We start from the raw sequence: 19,043 nt of genomic DNA on the forward strand, positions 1-19,043 counted from the left end.
TTGTAACCTGTTTATAGTAAATCTCTGGGAGAGCCATAGAGCTGGGATGAATCTGTCCCTTCCTATGTTCTGCCAGGAAAAGGAGGGAGTTAGGTGGTTCTTGAAAGTGTAGGTGAACCCTACTGTCCTCAAAGTAAGAGATGTCTTCACCCCTGGTAATTAAAGCTGTAAAATATTAACCAGACATGTGCTTTGGCATATTCAGTAATCATTTATTAAATGCCTAGTTTGTACCAGATAACTCTCCCTAGTACAGGATTTAAAAAGTGAAAAGCAACCAATCCTTGTTCCTGTCACAGAGTTGACTCTAACTGGTGAGACAATAGTTGTATAAATGATAAATATTCATAATGCAATGTGCTCAGTATTATAAGAAGTAGATATAGGAGACTTTGGGGACCTCTAACTCAGATACTGAGTTTGGTGAAGGAAGTAGAATGTCTGAGCTGAATGGATAAGTGGCATTTGGTTATGGAGGCAAAGGGATAAAGGACATCACTGACAGGACAGCTTGTAAAGTGCATGGAGTTGTGAAAAGTAAGGGATTTGGAGATGCAGGTAGCTTAGTCTTGCACAGGGTGTTTTTGGTAGCAGGATGGAGGATGAGGCCTGAAAGGAAGGAAGGAGCCCAATGTTTCAGGGCTGTGATTGCTGTGTTAGGCAGTTTAGAAGCCTGTCCCATAGATGGTTCCTGATTTGTGTTAGCACTTTTCAATAAGTTAATGAAAATTGAGTAAACTATGCTAAATTTCTTAAGTTTACTGTGTATTTCCAGATGTCAGAATAATATCCATGTTTATAAGATCATCTTGATGATTCATGGGTTTGAGCACTTAATGATTTACCTGTACCTAAATGCATTAGCTCTATTCTTAATAAGTTTCATTGAAATATAATTTACTTGCAATACCAGTTTTACAAGCACAACTCACTGAGTTTTGACAAATGTATACAGTCCTATAATTGCCACCGCCCTAATCATGATACAGTAAATTATGCATATACAGTATATTATGCATTAGCTTTTAAATTAGATTTTGGTACACTAAATAAATTAACTCTTTGAACCCTAACCCTGGAAGATGTAATCTTTGAAGGACAGAGACATAAAAAGCCATCAACCTTAAACCAGCAAAAAAGTTTTTTTCTACAAAGCCCATATAAAAAGAGAAGCTCTATATAAATGCTGCTTTTGGGGGGTTTTGTCTCTTGAAATCTTCAGAAGGAAGAGGAGGAAGTAAGAAGCAACAGTAAGAAATTGTCTACAAAGTGAGTGCTGTAATGTTATATAAAAATGTTTGGGGGTGAAGGAAGAAAAAACACCAAGAATACAGAACCACAATTTTAGATACTGAACTGGAAACCTCAGACTTGAGCTCTACCAAAATCTCTGATACTTAATAACAGAGTTCAAGAAGCAGTCTCACTTGTCTGAGGTCTTGGTTTTCTCACTCATCAAATGGGGAATTGAGTGGCATATTTCAAGCTGTATTATGCAGGATGTTAGAGTTTTGTGAGGCGTGGGTAGAAGTTACAGGTTGAGGACAGGAGAACTAGAAACTAGGGCTAACTTCTAAATTGGGGAATAGTTGGAGTTAGGTTTTGATGCCAACAGATGGCAGAGAAAGTGCATTTCCTGACCTCAATTGTATCTCCGTGTATTCAGCTGACCTTTTATGGACTGTCACAGCATTGCAGGCTAGGACTTAACAATTCTCTCTGTAATTCTGCCTTGCAACTGTGATTCAGAATGAATAAAGGGGACTTTCTCCAGGGGAATAAATATTGTCATTAAACCACCAGATTTTTTTCTTTCCTGGAAGTTATTACATTTAAGAATAAAATATATGTTTGAATATGAGAGATGTGAAGGTTTGTATTTTTAAAAAATTACTTTATCCATCTTATTTGTTTTTTTAACCAGTTACCCATGGGTGTATTGTTTCTACAATAAAACTTTTTCTACCAGATGGTATGGAAGCCCGGCTCCGCTCAGAGTGAGTATAATTTAGTTTTTGTTTCAACTACCTTGGTTAATAATATTCTAGATGATGGTATACTGTTAACACTTGAGGATTATTCTAATGGTAGAAAATTAATGCAGTACGTTTACAATATAATACTTCATTTTAATTCCTTTTCGTGTTAGCTACAATTCTAGTAAATAATAATGTATAAGGAGGCAGGTTATTTTGTTTCCAAAGTTAACTTTACAGTTTATATTTTGATGGATAATTAGTTGTTTTAAAAAAAATTTTTTTTAACGTTTATTTATTTTTGAGACAGAGAGAGACAGAGCATGAACAGGGGAGGGGCAGAGAGAGAGGGAGACACAGAATCTGAAACAGCCTCCAGGCTCTGAGCTGTCAGCACAGAGTCTGACGCGGGGCTCGAACCCACGGACTGTGAGATCATGACCTGAGCCGAAGTCGGACGCTTAACCGACCAAGCCACCCAGGCACCCCAAGTAGTTGTTTTTAAAATATTTAGGGTATGTAAGTCACTGGTGAATGATAACTGTATGAAAAAAAAATTTTTTTTTAATTTAGTTTATTTTGAGAGAGAGAGAGAGAGTACAGATAGGGGAGGGGCAAAGACAGAGGGAGAGAGAATCCCAAGCCCTGATGCAGGGCTTGAACCCACAAACTGTGAGATCATGACCTGAGCTGAAACCAAGAGTCGGATGCTTAACCAACTGAGCCATCGAGGCACCCCTAGAAATATTATTTTTAATGTTTATTTATTTATTTTGAGAGAGAGAGTGCTCACACTCGTGTGGGTGAGAATGGGAGAGGGTCAGCAAGAGAGGAGAGACACAATCCCAAGCAGGCTCTGCTCTGTCAGCACAGAGCCTGACATGGGGCTCCACTCATGAACCCTGAGATCATGACCTGAGCTGAAATCAAGTCTGGCGCTTAACCTACTGAGCCATCCGGGTGCCCTGAGTGATAACTGTATTTTGATCTGCATTTAATAGAGGATTCTTAAAGTATAATTCCCTCTGAAGTTAATGCCAGTGTCATCATCTTTTAGGACCTTGAGGGGTGTTGATATAGTTAGTAGCCTATTTTGATGGGAATTTTGGAGGGATTTTCCAATGCTGCATTTTTTTTTTTTTTTCCTGAAGCAGTGAAAGATTACTTAGAGGAAGACAAATATGAAAGAGAAGAGTTACTCATAAAATGTAAATGTTAAGATCTAAACATAAGTACATTTTAATCTTGGAGCTTTTCACAGATTATCATTATGTAGTAATCATTAATTAAACCATTTTTTTATTGGGGGGAAGACCTTGAATATGCCAGAAGCTTTTTTCTATACCCAGCATAATACTTTTTATCCTTCAAAAGCAAAGGCAAAGATCTGAGGATGGGAGGTTAAGATAAGCAGTAAGTTGAAGGCAAAGTAGAGTATTGAGAGGAAAGAATGAAAAAGAAAGCAGAGAGGCTCTCCTATTACCATGACAGTCTTGTGCTTTCATTAGAATTACTATATATTTTGCTTCAGTTGGAAGCTACCAATTTTTGGGGCACCTAGGTGGCTCAGTTGGTTAAGCATCCGATGTCGGCTCAGGTCATGATCTTGTAGGTTGTGAGTTCAAGCTCCGCATCAGGCTCTGTGCTGACAGCTCAGAGCCTGGAGCCTACTTCAGAGTCTGTGTCTTCCCCTCTCTCTGCCCCTCCCATGCTCATGCTCTGTCTCTCTCTGTCTCTCAATAATAAATAAACATTGAAAAAAAATTTTTTTAATTTGAATTCTCTCTATATAACCTCTGGCAAAATTATCCCAGATATAAAAAAATAAAATTAAATTAAAAAAAAGAAGATACCAATTTTTGTTAGCTTTAAGGATATCTGAAGCAAAGCAAAATTTTTTAAACATTTTATTTTATTTATTTAAATAAATCTTTTAAATATTTATTTATTTATTATTAAAAAGATTTTTTTAATGTTTATTTATTTTTGACAGAGAGAGAGAGAGAGAGAGACAGAGCATGAGCTGGGGAGGGCAGAGAGAGAGGGTGATACAGAATCTGAAACAGGCTCTAGGCTCTGAACTGTCAGCACAGAGCCCAACGCGGGGCTTGAACTCACTGCGAGATCATGACCTGAGCCAAAGTCAGACGCTCAACCGACTGAGCCACCCAGGTGCCCCTAATATTTATTTATTTTTGAGAGAGAGAGAGAGAGAGAGAGAGAGAGAGAGCGCACGCGTGCGAGAGTGCACACGTGTGCACAAGCAGGAGTGGGGGAGGGGCAGAGAGAGAGGGAGACATAGAATCTGAAGCAGACTCCAGGCTCTGAGCTGTCAGCACAGAGCCTGATGCGGGGCTCAAACTCATGCACTGTGAGATCGTGACCTGAGCCGAAGTCAGACGCTTAACCGACTAAGCCACCCAGGCGCCCCTAAACATTTAAAATTCATAAAAATCTGTTTCCTATTCTTTATTATAGTTTAATTATTAAAAATACAGTTTACTTTGGAAGCTTTAATGTGACTCAGCTTTTATGAGTCAAGGGTTAAGTTTTTAAAAATAAGAATAACTATTAGTCATCTAATGATGTGTGACTTCTTAAAAACCTTGATGTTTCTGTGTGATAATGAGATTTTCTTTCACGGAGTTAAAAACTTTGAGCAGTTATATAAAGGGTTATCTGTAATCTCAGGTTCCATCTAGTAGGGCATGTGAATTTCTCAGTCTATGTTGTGAATTGTGTCCTTGCCCTTGTTTCCCCAATGCTTTTCATCTTTGTCCTTGTTTCCTTATTGTTTGGTTTTTCTTATGTGGTTAAATATTAGCATTTAGAATTTTGCTGCCAATCTCTTTGTACACAACCTGGCTGACTTTCTGGAGAAGACGAATTTGGGACAGGCACTTCTCCAGAGCTGGAGGAAGATCAGAATAGTCTTTAGAGGCAGATGGTCTGTTTCAAAGCCAGACTCCACCTATTCTGTGACTTGAGCAGGCCTCCCTTTTCTCATTTGAAAAATGAAGATAACAGTAGTACTTGTGGAGCAGGAATTTTATGAGGAGGATTAAACAAGTTTGTGCACTTAAAGTTTCTTGTAGTACCTGGCATATATTAAGCACATGATAATCATTGACTGTTTCTATGACTGTAATCTTTTATAGCAATCAAGATATTTTTGAGTACACCAGAATTTTAGAGTTTCAGATACATTGTATACATAGCATTTAATGCTTTTAAGATCTTCACTAGATAGTTCTCAAAAAGCTGGTTATTGGGGTGTCTGGGTGCCTTGGTTGAGCATCCGACTCTTGATTTCTGCTCAGGGCATGATCCCAGGGTTGTGGAATCGAGCCTTGTGTCACGCTCCACACTGAGCATGGAGTCTGCTTAAGATTCTCTCTCTTTGCCTCTGGCCTTTTCCCTTGCTTGCACTCTCTTTCTCAAAAGAAAAAAAAAGATTCTTTTTTCTTCCTTGATTTTTATTATATCACACAAATATTATTTTTTAAAGTAATCTTTACACTGAACATGGGGCTCAAACTCATGACCCCAAGATCAAGAGTTGTATGCTGCACTGACTGAGCCAGCCAGGCACCCCTGTACAAATAATTTTTAAGTGATAACAGAGAAATTGCCTGTCATTCCGCAGTCCTAACACTAAATAATGGTTTTCTTTTTCTGCATTCCCTTATTGCATATGAACTTTTCTTAAAATCCAAACAGAATACATCTATATCCAAGATAGGTTCTGTAAAATACATACTATACACACACAAATACTTATTACTTATGGAATGTTTAGCTGGATTTTCAGCCTTTGGTTAACTAAATTTTCATAAGAACAGAATATTTTGTACTTTGGTCTCGAAGAAAAATGGAATTAAAAAACCATGAGTACTATTTGCTTCTATTTAGACTTTCTTAAGTTCATTTGCCTATATGTGCGTATCTATAGAGAAAAAGGTATATACCCCAAATGGTTACCTCTGGGTGCTGGCATTAGGTAGTTTTTACTTATTTTCTCTTGCTTTACTGCACACACATAATCAATATGTATTACTTGTATAGTGAAGAAAACAAAAGTTATGTTTAAGGTATCTATCCCATGTTTATGGGGTAGAGAGAAAAACTAAAGTTGGCATAATTTTTTAAACCTTCATTGGGCACCAGCTTTTCCAGGACGTTGTGGTAGGTTCTGGGCATCCAGAGGTAAATTGGTCACAATGCCTAAAAACACACATGTGAAATTGAAGATATAAAGGGTTATATGATCTCAATGGGAGTCTGCACGGGATCATGTGTGTTCAGAAGGGAAGGGTGTGCTGGTTCTTAATATTCCATTTTATTCAGCATTTTAGTGTATTTGTGACTAATTGAATTGAAGCAGTACTTAAGATGTTTGTGGTTATTACAGTGGGATTAGAATTGTCATTTCTATTTTTAAGTCATAGATCAGTTTCTCATTAGTTTACACATAATTAACCAGTTGAATCTAGGAGCTTTCCTCTAGTCAACCTTCAAGGTGACCATTATCAGAGTAGCGTCTAGGATATGGAGTGATTAGCCACTGGGAGGGGACGTGGGTAGCAGCCTTGCTTCGTGTTTTCTCTACTCACCCCAACCCCCATACAGTAGCTTACAGGCATTGTAAGATAGGGCCCCTGGCTTCCTTAGCTGCTGTGTTCTCATGGAACTGGTAATAGGATCAAGTGCTACTATGTTAAAGGTACTGTTTAAAGCTCTTTATTTATATTAACACATTTAATACAGTAACCCCTGGGCTTGTTTTTATGATTATCCGCATTTTATAGAGGAGGAAGATGAGACCTATAGTGCTTAGGTAACTTGCCCAAGATTATACAGCTCGTAAGTAGAGCCAGAATTCGGACCCAGGCTTCTGAGCCTGCATACTTAACTGATACACTATACTGCCTATCTGTCAGTACTTTATAAGGCTGAAGAGGCAATTAGTACCAATTGTACTGTCTGTTTGCTGCTTTAAAGAGGTATACTGAGTTTAGTTTCCTACTTACATTTAAGCTTTCATTTGTTAATGTGTGAAGGGGCTGGGTGGAGAAGAACAGTAATACTGTTTGGTTAGCTAAAATTTTTCTCCTAGAGCAAGTTTCCAAATTATAGCTTTCTTTCAAATAGAACTTTGGTTTTTAAGACTTTGTGTATAGGAATATTTAATTTTAAAAGAATGTAACTTACAGATTCCAAAATTAAAAATGGATATGTAGAAGTTGTAGAGCCCAGAAATTCGCCAGAGCCCTCGTTAAATAGTGGATCCTCAAAGGCATTTAATACGTTTTGAATTTTGAATTTGTGTTTAAAAATATATTATGTGTAAAAAGTAGATTTGTGTATTTATTACCTTGTTTTCTAAGAATGCTATGTATTTATGAAGGATTAAAAATAATTCACATTCTTTTAATTATATGAAAGCAAGTGTAGCAACTGTGGGGTTTAAGATATTCTGGTACTGTCCTACTCTGTTTCCTCTGTTGTCAGGAAATTAGATAAAAATTCTAAATTTTTCTTTTCAGTGTCATCCATGCTCCATTACCAAGTCCTGTTGACAAAGTAAGTTAGTAATGATTTTTACAAACTAATTCAGCTATATTGCTTTGCAAAATGTTTTTGTTTGTTTTTAATATGCTTTACCTAGAAACTTATTTTTCTTCTGTAACAAAATACGTGCAGTGTATATAGATATTTGGTTATTGCAGTCCTCTATCTGGAGAATTTAGGGTGGATGTTTCTTAGGAAAAAGCTTTTGTTATCTCAAGTAAATGGCTGGTTGTATAGACTAGGAGTACTTGTTTTGTGCCTAGCCAGAGGTACGAAGTGTTAGTTACTGCTGTTTATTCTGGAATACAATTCTGTCTAGAAATATTTATTAAAGCTTTCTACCCAAATATTCACCCAACATGTACCTACCCATAGAAATAACAGAAATATGGGTTTACAGGAATTGTTCTTTTATTGTCCTTGAAAAGCAGTTTTATTTAATCTGATTTGGTCAGAAACTTTGTGATAATTACTTGTTAGTATTTTCCTCAGAAATAATGGTGTAATAAACTATAGATATCATTGCTTCATAACAAAAAGAAAAGATGTCTTTTGACATTAATGTAGATGTTTTTTCTTAGTGTACTAATTAACTATTGGGAAAATATTTTACATTTTTTTCTTCCATGTGGATAAAGACTGAAAGCCTGCCTGAAACTGAAGTTCTCTGTTAAATTCCTTTTTTAGAAGTAAAAGTGGCTAATCATCAAGTTCAGCAATACCAAGAATTATTTCAGAAGTAAATAATGACCTTGCCAATATAAGACTAACTTTTAAAAATAATGCCACGTCTCTGAATTCTAGTTAGCATATTTAAAAAAATATGCTTTCTGAGCTTAATCGGGAATGATGCTATTAACATCATTAATAAGTTAATACATAAGACTTAGTAGTATTGATATGAGTAAATGTTACAGCAGCCTATTAGTACCTTCTTTGGGGGGGGGGTGGTGGTGTGTGTGTGCGGAGAAATAATGCCATGGTTATATGTTCCACACTTGGGGAAACCCTGATAGAAGGTAATTTTTCCTAATACACTTGAATTCTAAGTATTTTTTCTACAATTTATAGTTTAAATACTATTATTTACTATCTTTTTCTTCTTAAACCTACCTATAGTTTAAAGAAGAAAAAAAGACAAAGCTATTTTCTTTCTCTTTCTTTTTCTTTTTCTCTTTCTTTCCTTCTTTCTAATTTTTTTTAATGTTTATTCGTTTCTTTCATTTGTTGAGACAGAGAGACAGAGCATGAGTTGGGGAGGAACAGAGAGAGAGGGAGACACAGAATCCGAAGCAGGCTCCAGGCTCTGAGCTGTCGGCACTGAGTCCGATGCAGGGCTTGAACCCACAAACCATAAGATCGTGACCTGAGCTGAAATTGGATGCTTAAGATGCTTAACCAGCTGAGCCACCCAGGCGCCCCTCTTTTCTTTCTTTTCTTTTTTTTTAAAGAGACAAACCTATTTTCATTGCCTCTGGCCATTGGACAAAGCATTATATTTCCTGTCCTGTCTCTCCCACACCCTCACATACAAATAACATTTTGAAGATGGCTGCCTCAGAATGAATTATGACTATTGACATATTGAAGAACTGTTTAACAATGAATCTTAAAGGGGGAAAATATAGATCTGTTGATTTAGGAGGTATTATTTCTGGATTAAGAAAGGGCTGTCTTGCCTTTGCCTTGTGCTTGTGATTTGGTTTATCAAGGAATGTTTCCATGAGTAGTACTTGTTCTACCACCCTGCTTATAAATCTCAGACTGGCCAGTGAAATATAACACCATTTACAAATTCTACACACGGAACAGAAATATTTTGAAAATGAAAGGAACTGGTTAAGCTTAAAAATAATTTTTATTTTGCATATTTCAGTAAATAGACATTTCAAAGACTTGGTTTGCTTTAATGTCTTTTATGAATGTTTTGTGTGACTATTGATACTTGTGTCATTTTGTTTCTAGGTTGCTGCTAACACTCCAAGTATGTACTCTCAGGAACTATTCCAGCTTTCTCAGTATCTACAGGTAAAAGTAAATCTTGAAAATTCTTAGTTTTTAAAAGTAGAATTAAACAACTTAGGTTTGATTTTGCTAGTTCACAAATACAGGCTAAAGAAATATTGGCTGGCTACAAGTACAAAAGAAATATCTTTTCAAAGTAAAAAAAAAAAAGGATTAAAATTAGGTCTTGTAAAGAAAGGATAAAAGAATCAGGATTATTAAGTCTAGAAAAGATAGGGTTCTGTACAAGAGAAGTTTTTGTTATTTAAATATGAGGAAGTGTCAACATAGTTCTTTATCCATAGATGATTTAAAAAAAAATTTTTTTTTAATGTTTATTTATTTTTTGAGAGAGAGGTTGACAGAGTGTGAGCATGGGAGGGGCAGAGAGAGAGAGGAAAACACAGAATCTAAAGCAGGCTCCAGGCTCTGAGCTGTCAGCACAGAGCCCGACACGGGGCTCGAACCCACAAACTGTGAGATCATGACCTGAGCCGAAGTCGGACACTTAACTGACTGAGCCAGCCAGGCGCCCCATCCACAGATGATTTTTTTTTTTAATTTTTTTTTTTTTTACATTTTATTTATTTATTTTTTGATAGAGAGAGACAGAGCACAAGTGGGGTAGGTGCAGAGAGAGAGGGAGACACGGAATCCGAAGCAGGCTCCAGGCTCTGAGCTGTCAGCACAGAGCCTGATGCAGGGCTCGAACTCACAAACCGCGAGATCATGACCTGAGCCGAAGTCTGACGCTCAACCGACTGAGCCACTCAGGCGCCCCATCCATAGATGATTTCTAAAGAAAATTAAACCTGGAGAGATTTTGCTTGCTTAGTATAATAGCAAATAATTACATAGCACTTACTATATGCCAGACTCTAGCTCTTTGCCTCTACTCATTTAATCTTCAGGACAATCCTGTAAGGTACATATTTTATTCCCATTTTTGTAGAGAGAGTAACTGATGGTCTGGAAGGTTAAATAATTTACACAATATTACACACTGTGTAGTAGAGCTGGGATTTGAACCCAGACAGTCAGACCTCAGAATCTGTACCCTTAACCACTGGGCTGTGCTGCTGAGTCTGTTAGAAGATATCTTGATGAGGCAGATACATTGAGTGGGCTCCTGAAGAAGTTAATACCATATTTAAAAAGCCTTTCAAATCTTTAAAAAGGAAACAAGTGTGTGTGTGTGTGTGTGTGTGTGTGTGTGTGTGTGTGTGTGTGTGTGTTTCCTCTCTTGATTTGGGGAGATTTGGGCTAGATTATGTTCCTATTATTATTCTGGTGAGGGAGCATATTGAAGAAAAATCCTAGATCAGGAATTTAGAGATTGAACTTTTTATCTTGGCTCTGCCACTGAGTTCTGTAACTTTGGGTGACTCATTTTACATTCATAAGTCTTCAACTGCTTTTTAAAAATGATAGGACCAAACCAGTGATCCTGGCTCCTACATTCTTTTATAGGAATCAATCACTAAAAGTGGTTCTCCCTCAGTTAAGAATGTACAAGTCTGTGAAAATTGTCAAAGTACTAATCACATCTTACTTCCACTGGGTGTTATGTAATGGTGCATAGAAAAGCACTGTTACACATTTGTAATTTAAGTAGAATTTCTAACAGCACAAACCATAGCCAGAATTCCCTGGACTCGATCTGTGGCTTTAACCTCTGACCTTTTGGGAAAGTTGTTTAACCCTTTTGCGTGCCTCATTTTCTTAATCTGTGATATGGGTATAATAATAGCACTTACCTCACAGAATTGTGAAGAGTAAATGAACCAATATATGTAAAGCTCTTAGAACAGTGCCTGGCACATAAAATGTATGCCATACATGTTAGCATTTGTGTACCACTCAATAGGAAGGTACATTAATTGACCCAGATCTCTCTTATTTTTAGAAGTAGAAGAAAACTTTGAGATTAATCTGGTCTAACCTCCATTTTTCACATGAGAAATATGGGGCTCATCTAGATAAAAATGATTTCCCGAGGCTATACACACTATATACTCACCAGTCATCATGGACTGTCGATCTAATGTCCTGACTCGCTCAGTACTTTTTCCATCTTTGTCAGTTCTTTGCATATTCATAGGTGGGCATGTCTTTAATTGTTCTTTTCTGATTTTTGAGAGAATATTATATTGTGCTATCTTTTCTGTATACATCTTTGTGAATTGCTGGAATTCTTACGTAAACTGTAAAACTTTTGAATAAAAACTGGAGTAGATATGTTTTATGCCTTAGAACTAAAAGTAAAGAACTGGAAGTATTATTAGATTTCTATTAGGATGTGGTTCATGGAATTATGAAACTCTAAATGGTATTGAGTTAAAAAAAAAAAGGTGAAATTACACCACCTAGTGGGAGTAGTGATTATTTGGTGGTTTTGTGTTTAAGTAAAACTTTTTGCAGCATTAATGTAATTTCCTGGATATTAGGAATGTTTTAAGAGCTTAAAATAAACTTGGCAGCTCATCTCTTTTAAGTGTAAGTTGTGTTTTATGGCCTTTGTTAGATTCCTTAATCTATACTTTTACAATTACATTAAAAAACAGTACCGCTAATTCTTAATTAGGTCAGATTTTCTCTAATCATTATTTATCAAGGATGTGGACAACAATAAATGCATGCTTTAAACCTCAAGAAATGTGTTTGAAGCATACCCTTCTTTGCTGAGGTGGCTCCAGAGGTATTAGGGTAGTAAGTGTTCTTCTTTGGCTAATGACAGGAATAGAAGAAAGTGAAATTTAAAGATGTGCCATAACCACCGCTGAATGCTGTGTGAGCATTTTCACCTTGACTTCTAGTGAAGGAGACCCTCTTAACAGCTATCAAATGTTAATAAGTGACCTAGAGATAAGGTTTGCTTGCCAATGTCCTTCTCTGGAAAAATATTCCTTTGGAGCTGCCAAATAGTTATATAACTCCTTGATTCCTTAATTACATTAGTGGACTCTTATTTTCGGCATATTTGATTGCTGCTAAGTGGTATACAGTCTCAGAGAATCAGAACACCTGACAATGCAATAGATTATGATAGTGAAACAGTCTTTCTCTCTTCTTAAGTATATATGTTTATATATATAACATTCTTAAAAGGAAAAACTAAAAGACATTTCTAATTTAGATGTCATATCCATGCACCTAAGCCATTAAGAAGTATCTTTGCTACTGACCACATTGTTTGACTTAGTGTGGAATGAGTTAGTGCTGAAAGATATGTATATATTTTTTAAAATATGTATATATATAAAATGCAGGGTTGAACATTTGTTGGATTCTTCTACTCTGGAGTTCCTTTTTTTTTTTTTTTTTTTTTAAACTCACTCTTCCTATGTATGTATGTGTGGAAGGAAGGAAGTAAGCTCTATGCCCAACCTGGGGCTTGAACCCACAACCCCGGGATCAAATGTCATGCTCTACTGACTGAACCAGCCATGCTTCCTTTTTAAAGTCACTCTTGCGAATTATGAGTAAAAAGAAAACAAAAACAGGGGGCTTGTTTTCTGTTAACAGTGGAAGGTGCAGCTAGAGTACCCCTAACAGACCAGAAAATGAGGCTAAACTGATGTGGTTTATATATATTTTACAAGATTTATCAGGTTTGAAAGTAAGATACAAAGTGGGATATAAGATGAGAATGTGCTAAAAATTGATTACTCTTCAAGGGATCATGCTGAGTTCTTTAGAATCTCTTTTGTGATTTGTATTATTAGGAGGCCTTACATCGGGAACAAATGTTGGAACAGAAGTTAGCCACACTTCAGCGGCTACTAGCCATCACCCAAGAGGCTTCAGATACCAGTTGGCAGGTATTACAGATGCCTTTATATTCATAGTTTAATATTCCTTAAATGTTGATTAAACTAAAACTGAATTTTTTTAGCAGGGAAAGGCAGTTATTTCCTAATGACCAAATATTGAAAATTTAGCATTTTACAGTGGATGTTGGTTTTATGATTTTACATCTTTTTTTTTGGCGATAGCAACCATTTTGATATGTGTTATTTTTTAATTACCTTGGGATTTTATTTATATTTAATTTTTTTTCAACAGGCTTTAATAGATGAAGATAGACTCTTATCACGGTTAGAAGTTATGGGAAACCAATTACAGGCATGCTCTAAAGTAGGTATTAATCTCAAGTAAGGATTCATAAAGAAAAAAACATAAATTATGCATTAAAATGCATAGTTTTTTGTGTAGCTTCATTTCTTTGTCATTTTGAGTACATTCTAAAACATTTATACATTTTCTCCATTCTTTTAAGTCTTTTGTCATAAGAAATTCCAAACATACATATAAGGACAGAATTGTATATTGAATATCCATGTAGAACTCTCTTTTTTCTATCGCAGTTGATATTTGCTGGAGAAACTGGGTCATTTGTCCTCTATAATTTCCCTCAACCTAGACTGTTATTTAACGATTCTTCTAGCTCCCCTCCCACACCATAAATTGGTAGTTTGATCTAGAGATTTGATCTGATCTCTTTTTTGCCAACAATACTTCATGAATAGTATTGTGTACCTTCACCAAAAGGCACCATAATGTCTAGTTGTCCTTTCTGAAATATTAGCAATCTTTGATGTCCCTTGCCTAATCCATTATTAAGGGTTGCAAAAATGGTTAGGTTTAGTGCTGTCATTCCTTCATTTATAGCTGGGTGACTTCTATAAATACTTCTGTTATGCCCCTCTCAAACTATTTTGTTACCTGAAGTCTTTTTTTTTTTTTTTTAGGGAAGGCAGGATAAGTGATTTTCTCTTTTTATTTACTGGATTTCAAAATAATTAATTAGTTCTTTGTCATCCACCAAAGAATGACCACGAAGTGTTTTTCTTTTCTCCAAACTAGAGTTAAATATATTTCATGTGTTTCAACCTATTCCATATGTTGTTCTTATTGTTGTTCAAATTATCCCATCTTTGGTGAACCATAGCTTTTTCAGTTTGGTGCCTGCGTTCTTTTGGTACAGTCTCAGCAGGCTTTCATAGCTTCCTGCTGTCATTTTAGACAAGATGTTCCAGACTCATCTTGTACATTTCCTGCCTCTGGAATCAGCTTTTTCTTCTGGGTACTCTTATTCCTTTTGGTTTAACCATTGTGTTAAAATGCTGGGCCCCTTTGAAAGTAAGAGATCATTTTTGTACACAAATGGAAATATTGTGGCTTACAGAGAATATGAAAATTGGAGACTCAATTCATTTTGTACATTTGAGAAATTCTTATTTTCCTTTGACTTTTTTAATTATAAATGTGAATTAATATATTTGTGAAGGCATAATTCACTAATGAAACTTTTCAATACAGCTTCAAGCTTCAGTTAATACAGGGCCAACATCATTTGGATTTAGTGATACCTTAACATAAAACTCAAAGAGTATAATAATGTGTTGTTTTTTCAAATGATAAATACTTAAAAACAATAACTTGGTTATAATTATAAGTATCTTTTAATCTTAGAATCAAACAGAAGATAGTTTACGGAAGGAACTTATAGCATTACAGGAGGATAAACACAACTATGAGACGACAGCCAAAGAGTCCCTGAGGCGGGTTCTTCAGGAGAAAATTGAAGTGGTTAGAAAACTTTCAGAAGTTGAGGTATTTTAATTTAACAAATATACTTTGGTAGTATGATTAAAAATTTTTAGCCTAAAATTGCTCATATTCTAGAACATTTTAAACTTGGGTGTTATATTACTAGGAAATATTTCCCATCTATCAAGTGGGAAGGGGTAGTATGCTGTTTTTATTGTTAGGGATTTTCAGCATAACCATGTGAGTTTTGGTGCTTGTGGTCCCTAGTCAGTGACTGGGCAAATAAAAGGCTAATCAAGGAGTCTTAGAATTTGCATTCTGCTTAGGATTCAGCCTCCACACAGTGGACCATGATATGTGCCAGGGAATCGATCTCCTGTCACCTAGTTTTGTTTTCCTTCAAATTGAGGATAGTCACTGTAAGGTGGAGAACATCACCACTATTCTTATTTACCCATCCTCTAGAGAAGAAAACTGTGTCTAACTTTGGAGGTCAAAGGGGACAATATCTCTACGGTCCTTTCTAGGTCTTTTAGGAACAATCAAAATGTGATTCTTGCTTTAAAAATGACCTAGTTGATAGTGGAGGTCATCCCTTTGAACCACTGCACAATTACTACAGAAGTTATTTGTTACTGGATTTAGTTAAAATGCCCATTTTAAACACAATAATAAAAATACCATATATAGTACATACTATATAGCATATAGTATAGTAATAGTTTCTGTAAAAGCCTCATCCCATAATAACTAATTCACTTTCGTGTCATTAATTTGACATGCAAGAAAGTTGCTAGTTGTCTTCTATTTTTCTTATTAAGTTGATTGTGCATATTATTAAACTTGCTTTCAGGAATTGTTAAGCTTAAAATATTTTCAAGGCTAAAAGTCATTCTCAGTGGCCTTTTAAAAGAGTAGTTATATAAAAGTAACATCCTTTCCTCCCTGCCCCCTTTCTGTTGTTTCGTTTTTCAAATTTTTTGTTGTATTTTCTGTTTTAATATATACCTAAAGTAAATTAAAATTCTTATGTTATTTAGCTCAGTCTTATATGAAGGTTAATTTAGAACAGCCCATAGAATTATACTTTTTACAAGTTGAAGTTAAAACACGCCATTTATTCTAAATCAGTAATCTGTAAACTTGAATTACAGCGAAGTCTGAGTAATACTGAAGATGAATGTACCCATCTGAAAGAAATGAATGAACGGACTCAGGAAGAATTAAGAGAATTAGCCAATAAATATAATGGAGCAGTAAATGAGATTAAAGATTTATCTGATAAATTAAAGGTATGTATTTACTCAACCTGAAAATATGTTAATTGTCCCTAACACACTGGATAGATTAAGATGTTAGGTATTGCTGAATAGTTGTTGATATAAAATTTATAATGGTTGAAATTTGTAGTAAAAATAAGCTTCCATTTAGCCCAAACCCCATTGCCAGAGACAGCTGAAAGACTGTAAAAGCTGACATATTTCCTTTGGAAGGAAATAAATAGTACTTCACAACAGGCATCTTTTAATATATAACAGGAAGTAGATGCAAATCCACAAACCCCAAGATATTTAGACCTTTTAAAAACTTGAATGTGCTTCTCCTTGGGCAGCCCCAAAAGCAGATGTTAGTGCTGGAACAAGCCCTGAGGGGACCTTGGAGTGATCTGCAGTGGACCCTTGTAGCCTCTAGGGATGCTGTTAACTGCTTCAGCTGCAGCTCCCTGTAGATTAGCTGTAGGACGTTTAGGATAAGGGCAGACCAGACCATAATGTCTAGATGGTCCTTTAAAATGTTATAACTGAGGGGGCGCCTGGGTGGCGCAGTCGGTTAAGCGTCCGACTTCAGCCAGGTCACGATCTCGCGCTCCGTGAGTTCGAGCCCCACGTCAGGCTCTGGGCTGATGGCTCGGAGCCTGGAGCCTGTTTCCGATTCTGTGTCTCCCTCTCTCTCTGCCCCTCCCCCGTTCATGCTCTGTCTCTCTCTGTCCCAAAAATAAATAAACAAAAAAAAAAAAAAAAAAAAAAAAAGAAATAAAATGTTATAACTGAGTTTGTGAAGTCCCATCTTTATATCATTCAAACCATGATTCAGTGGCTAGAAGATAAATATTTCTTAGAGAAGACCAGGGCATCCTCTGTGTGGTTGGCGAACCTCTAACAGTGTTAAAGATTGGTCTTGTTAAAAGGAGGTCATTTTGAAAAGTGCTTATGATCATCATTCCTTCAACTGAACACAATTTAGTTTAAAATTTCAGAGTAAGTTACATTTTAGAACTTACAAACTGATTAAACAATAGTAATTTCAGGGGAAAACTTTATATATTTCCCTCTTGAAAACTGTGGAGTTTTAAATTTTGACCCATTATCATTACGTATTAGGCCTGCTTGCCTGCTACAAGGTTTTCTTTTCTAGTTACCTAGAAGCATGACCCCAATGCAGACTACTTCTGACATCATTTTGACATTTACAAATATGTTCTATAATATTGAATATTCTTGTTAGAAGTTTATGTGAATAAAAGCAGCCCTGCTTTGGGCCTCTAAAAGCAAGTTCAGACTATGAAATAACTGATTTTTTTTTTTTCTTTCTCAACAGGTAGCAGAAGGAAAACAAGAAGAAATCCAACAGAAGGGACAAGCTGAGAAAAAAGAATTACAACATAAAATAGATGAAATGGAAGAAAAAGAACAGGAGCTCCAGGCAAAAATAGAAGCTTTGCAAGCTGATAATGACTTTACCAATGAGAGGCTAACAGCTTTACAAGGTAAGTTAGCTAATCCAGAAATTGATTTGATTTGATTTTTTTTTTTCTTTTATCTGTGAAATACCTTTTTCTTGGACTTTCATTTACAGTACGGTTAGAACATCTTCAGGAGAAAACTCTTAAAGAATGCAGCAGCTTAGGTAGGTGTGTCACCAAATTTCTTATTTAAAGCTGAATTTTTATCATTGAACTTTTGGTATTTACTGTCTCATTGGGTACTTATTTTCTATGTATTAGGTGGAATGTATCCACACTCTTAGAAAATTTTCTATAAAAATATGCTTGATTGCCACCAGTGGGCACCATTGTTTAGGCTTTAAGATGAAATTTGTGCGTCTAAGAAGCTCTACTTAGAGATATTTAAATAAGGAAAGTACAAGCCCCGCAGGATTCTTTTCTTTTGAGGTTCATTGCAAGGCTTCTAGGCAGTTGTAGCTTTTTCTCTGAGTGGATAGAAAATGGCCCGTTGAACCCTTCTTGGAAAAATAAATTCAAAGTGTTCTATACTGTCTTAATGCAAATAGGAATACAAAAATGCCGTGAGACCAGTTTTAAAGTAACTCTTTCTTTGATCAGGCAATGATACACTGTCTTAATCCTAGGGATACAAGTTGATGACTTCTTACCTAAAATAAATGGGAGCACAGAAAAAGGTAGTGTAAAAAACTTAAATGTTTTTCTTTCATGGTATCCTTTTACTCCTCAAGCAGGATAGAGAGATCAGCATTTTAAGGTTTTCATTTTTTGGAACAAAAAGCATGCTGTTCATAGACCATTGAATCCCAGCTTTTAAAAAAAAGCTTCCCTTTATTTTGTAATTCTTAATGCTATGATTTTTGGTTAGATATCCCTTGTTATATGGAAATTTTAATTATTTAAATAACAGGAAACTGCTAAAGTTCAACGTTAGCATTGGTTTATATATATAGCATAATAATTGGTTTCTCCCCCAATATATTTTTCAAAGAACTCTACTACCATTTTCTTCCATCAAGTACTGCTTCCTGGGAATATGGGGCCTCTATTTTTAATGTTTGTGTCATGCCCCATCCCTGGCCAAGAGTTTACTTAACAGCCCACTGAGCTCTTGGATATGTCATAGAAGCTACTTTCTTTATAGTGTACATCTCTTTCTTTAATCAGAGAAAGCAAGGCCAGCCATTTCTGTTCTC

At 35.8% G+C, this 19,043-nt stretch overlaps 1 protein-coding gene across 26 annotated transcripts in view; it reads left to right on the plus strand.

Annotated features, from left to right (window-relative positions):
* Positions 1-19,043, plus strand: part of SLMAP (sarcolemma associated protein) — a 151,201-nt gene that overhangs the window by 78,723 nt on the left and 53,435 nt on the right. For 8 of the 26 annotated variants that reach the window (XM_047097612.1, XM_047097626.1, XM_047097634.1 and 5 more), the window contains exons 3-12: positions 1,925-1,997; positions 7,523-7,559; positions 9,513-9,575; positions 13,277-13,372; positions 13,617-13,688; positions 15,027-15,167; positions 16,259-16,396; positions 17,703-17,871; positions 17,961-18,011; positions 18,474-18,524. In XM_047097612.1, the coding sequence (XP_046953568.1) occupies positions 1,925-1,997; positions 7,523-7,559; positions 9,513-9,575; positions 13,277-13,372; positions 13,617-13,688; positions 15,027-15,167; positions 16,259-16,396; positions 17,703-17,871; positions 17,961-18,011; positions 18,474-18,524 (891 nt within the window). Of the gene's footprint in view, positions 1-1,924; positions 1,998-6,632; positions 6,700-6,933; positions 6,980-7,522; positions 7,560-9,512; positions 9,576-13,276; positions 13,373-13,616; positions 13,689-15,026; positions 15,168-16,258; positions 16,397-17,702; positions 17,872-17,960; positions 18,012-18,473; positions 18,525-19,043 lie in introns of those variants that run through there. The other 18 variants (XM_047097615.1, XM_047097623.1, XM_047097617.1 and 15 more) reach the window with 5 other exon arrangements.

The sequence above is a fragment of the Lynx rufus genome, unplaced genomic scaffold, assembly GCF_022079265.1.
Source record: "Lynx rufus isolate CCGP_SWC_20201006 ecotype Redwood Valley unplaced genomic scaffold, mLynRuf1.p SCAF_4, whole genome shotgun sequence".
Classification (NCBI taxonomy): Eukaryota; Metazoa; Chordata; class Mammalia; order Carnivora; family Felidae; genus Lynx; species Lynx rufus.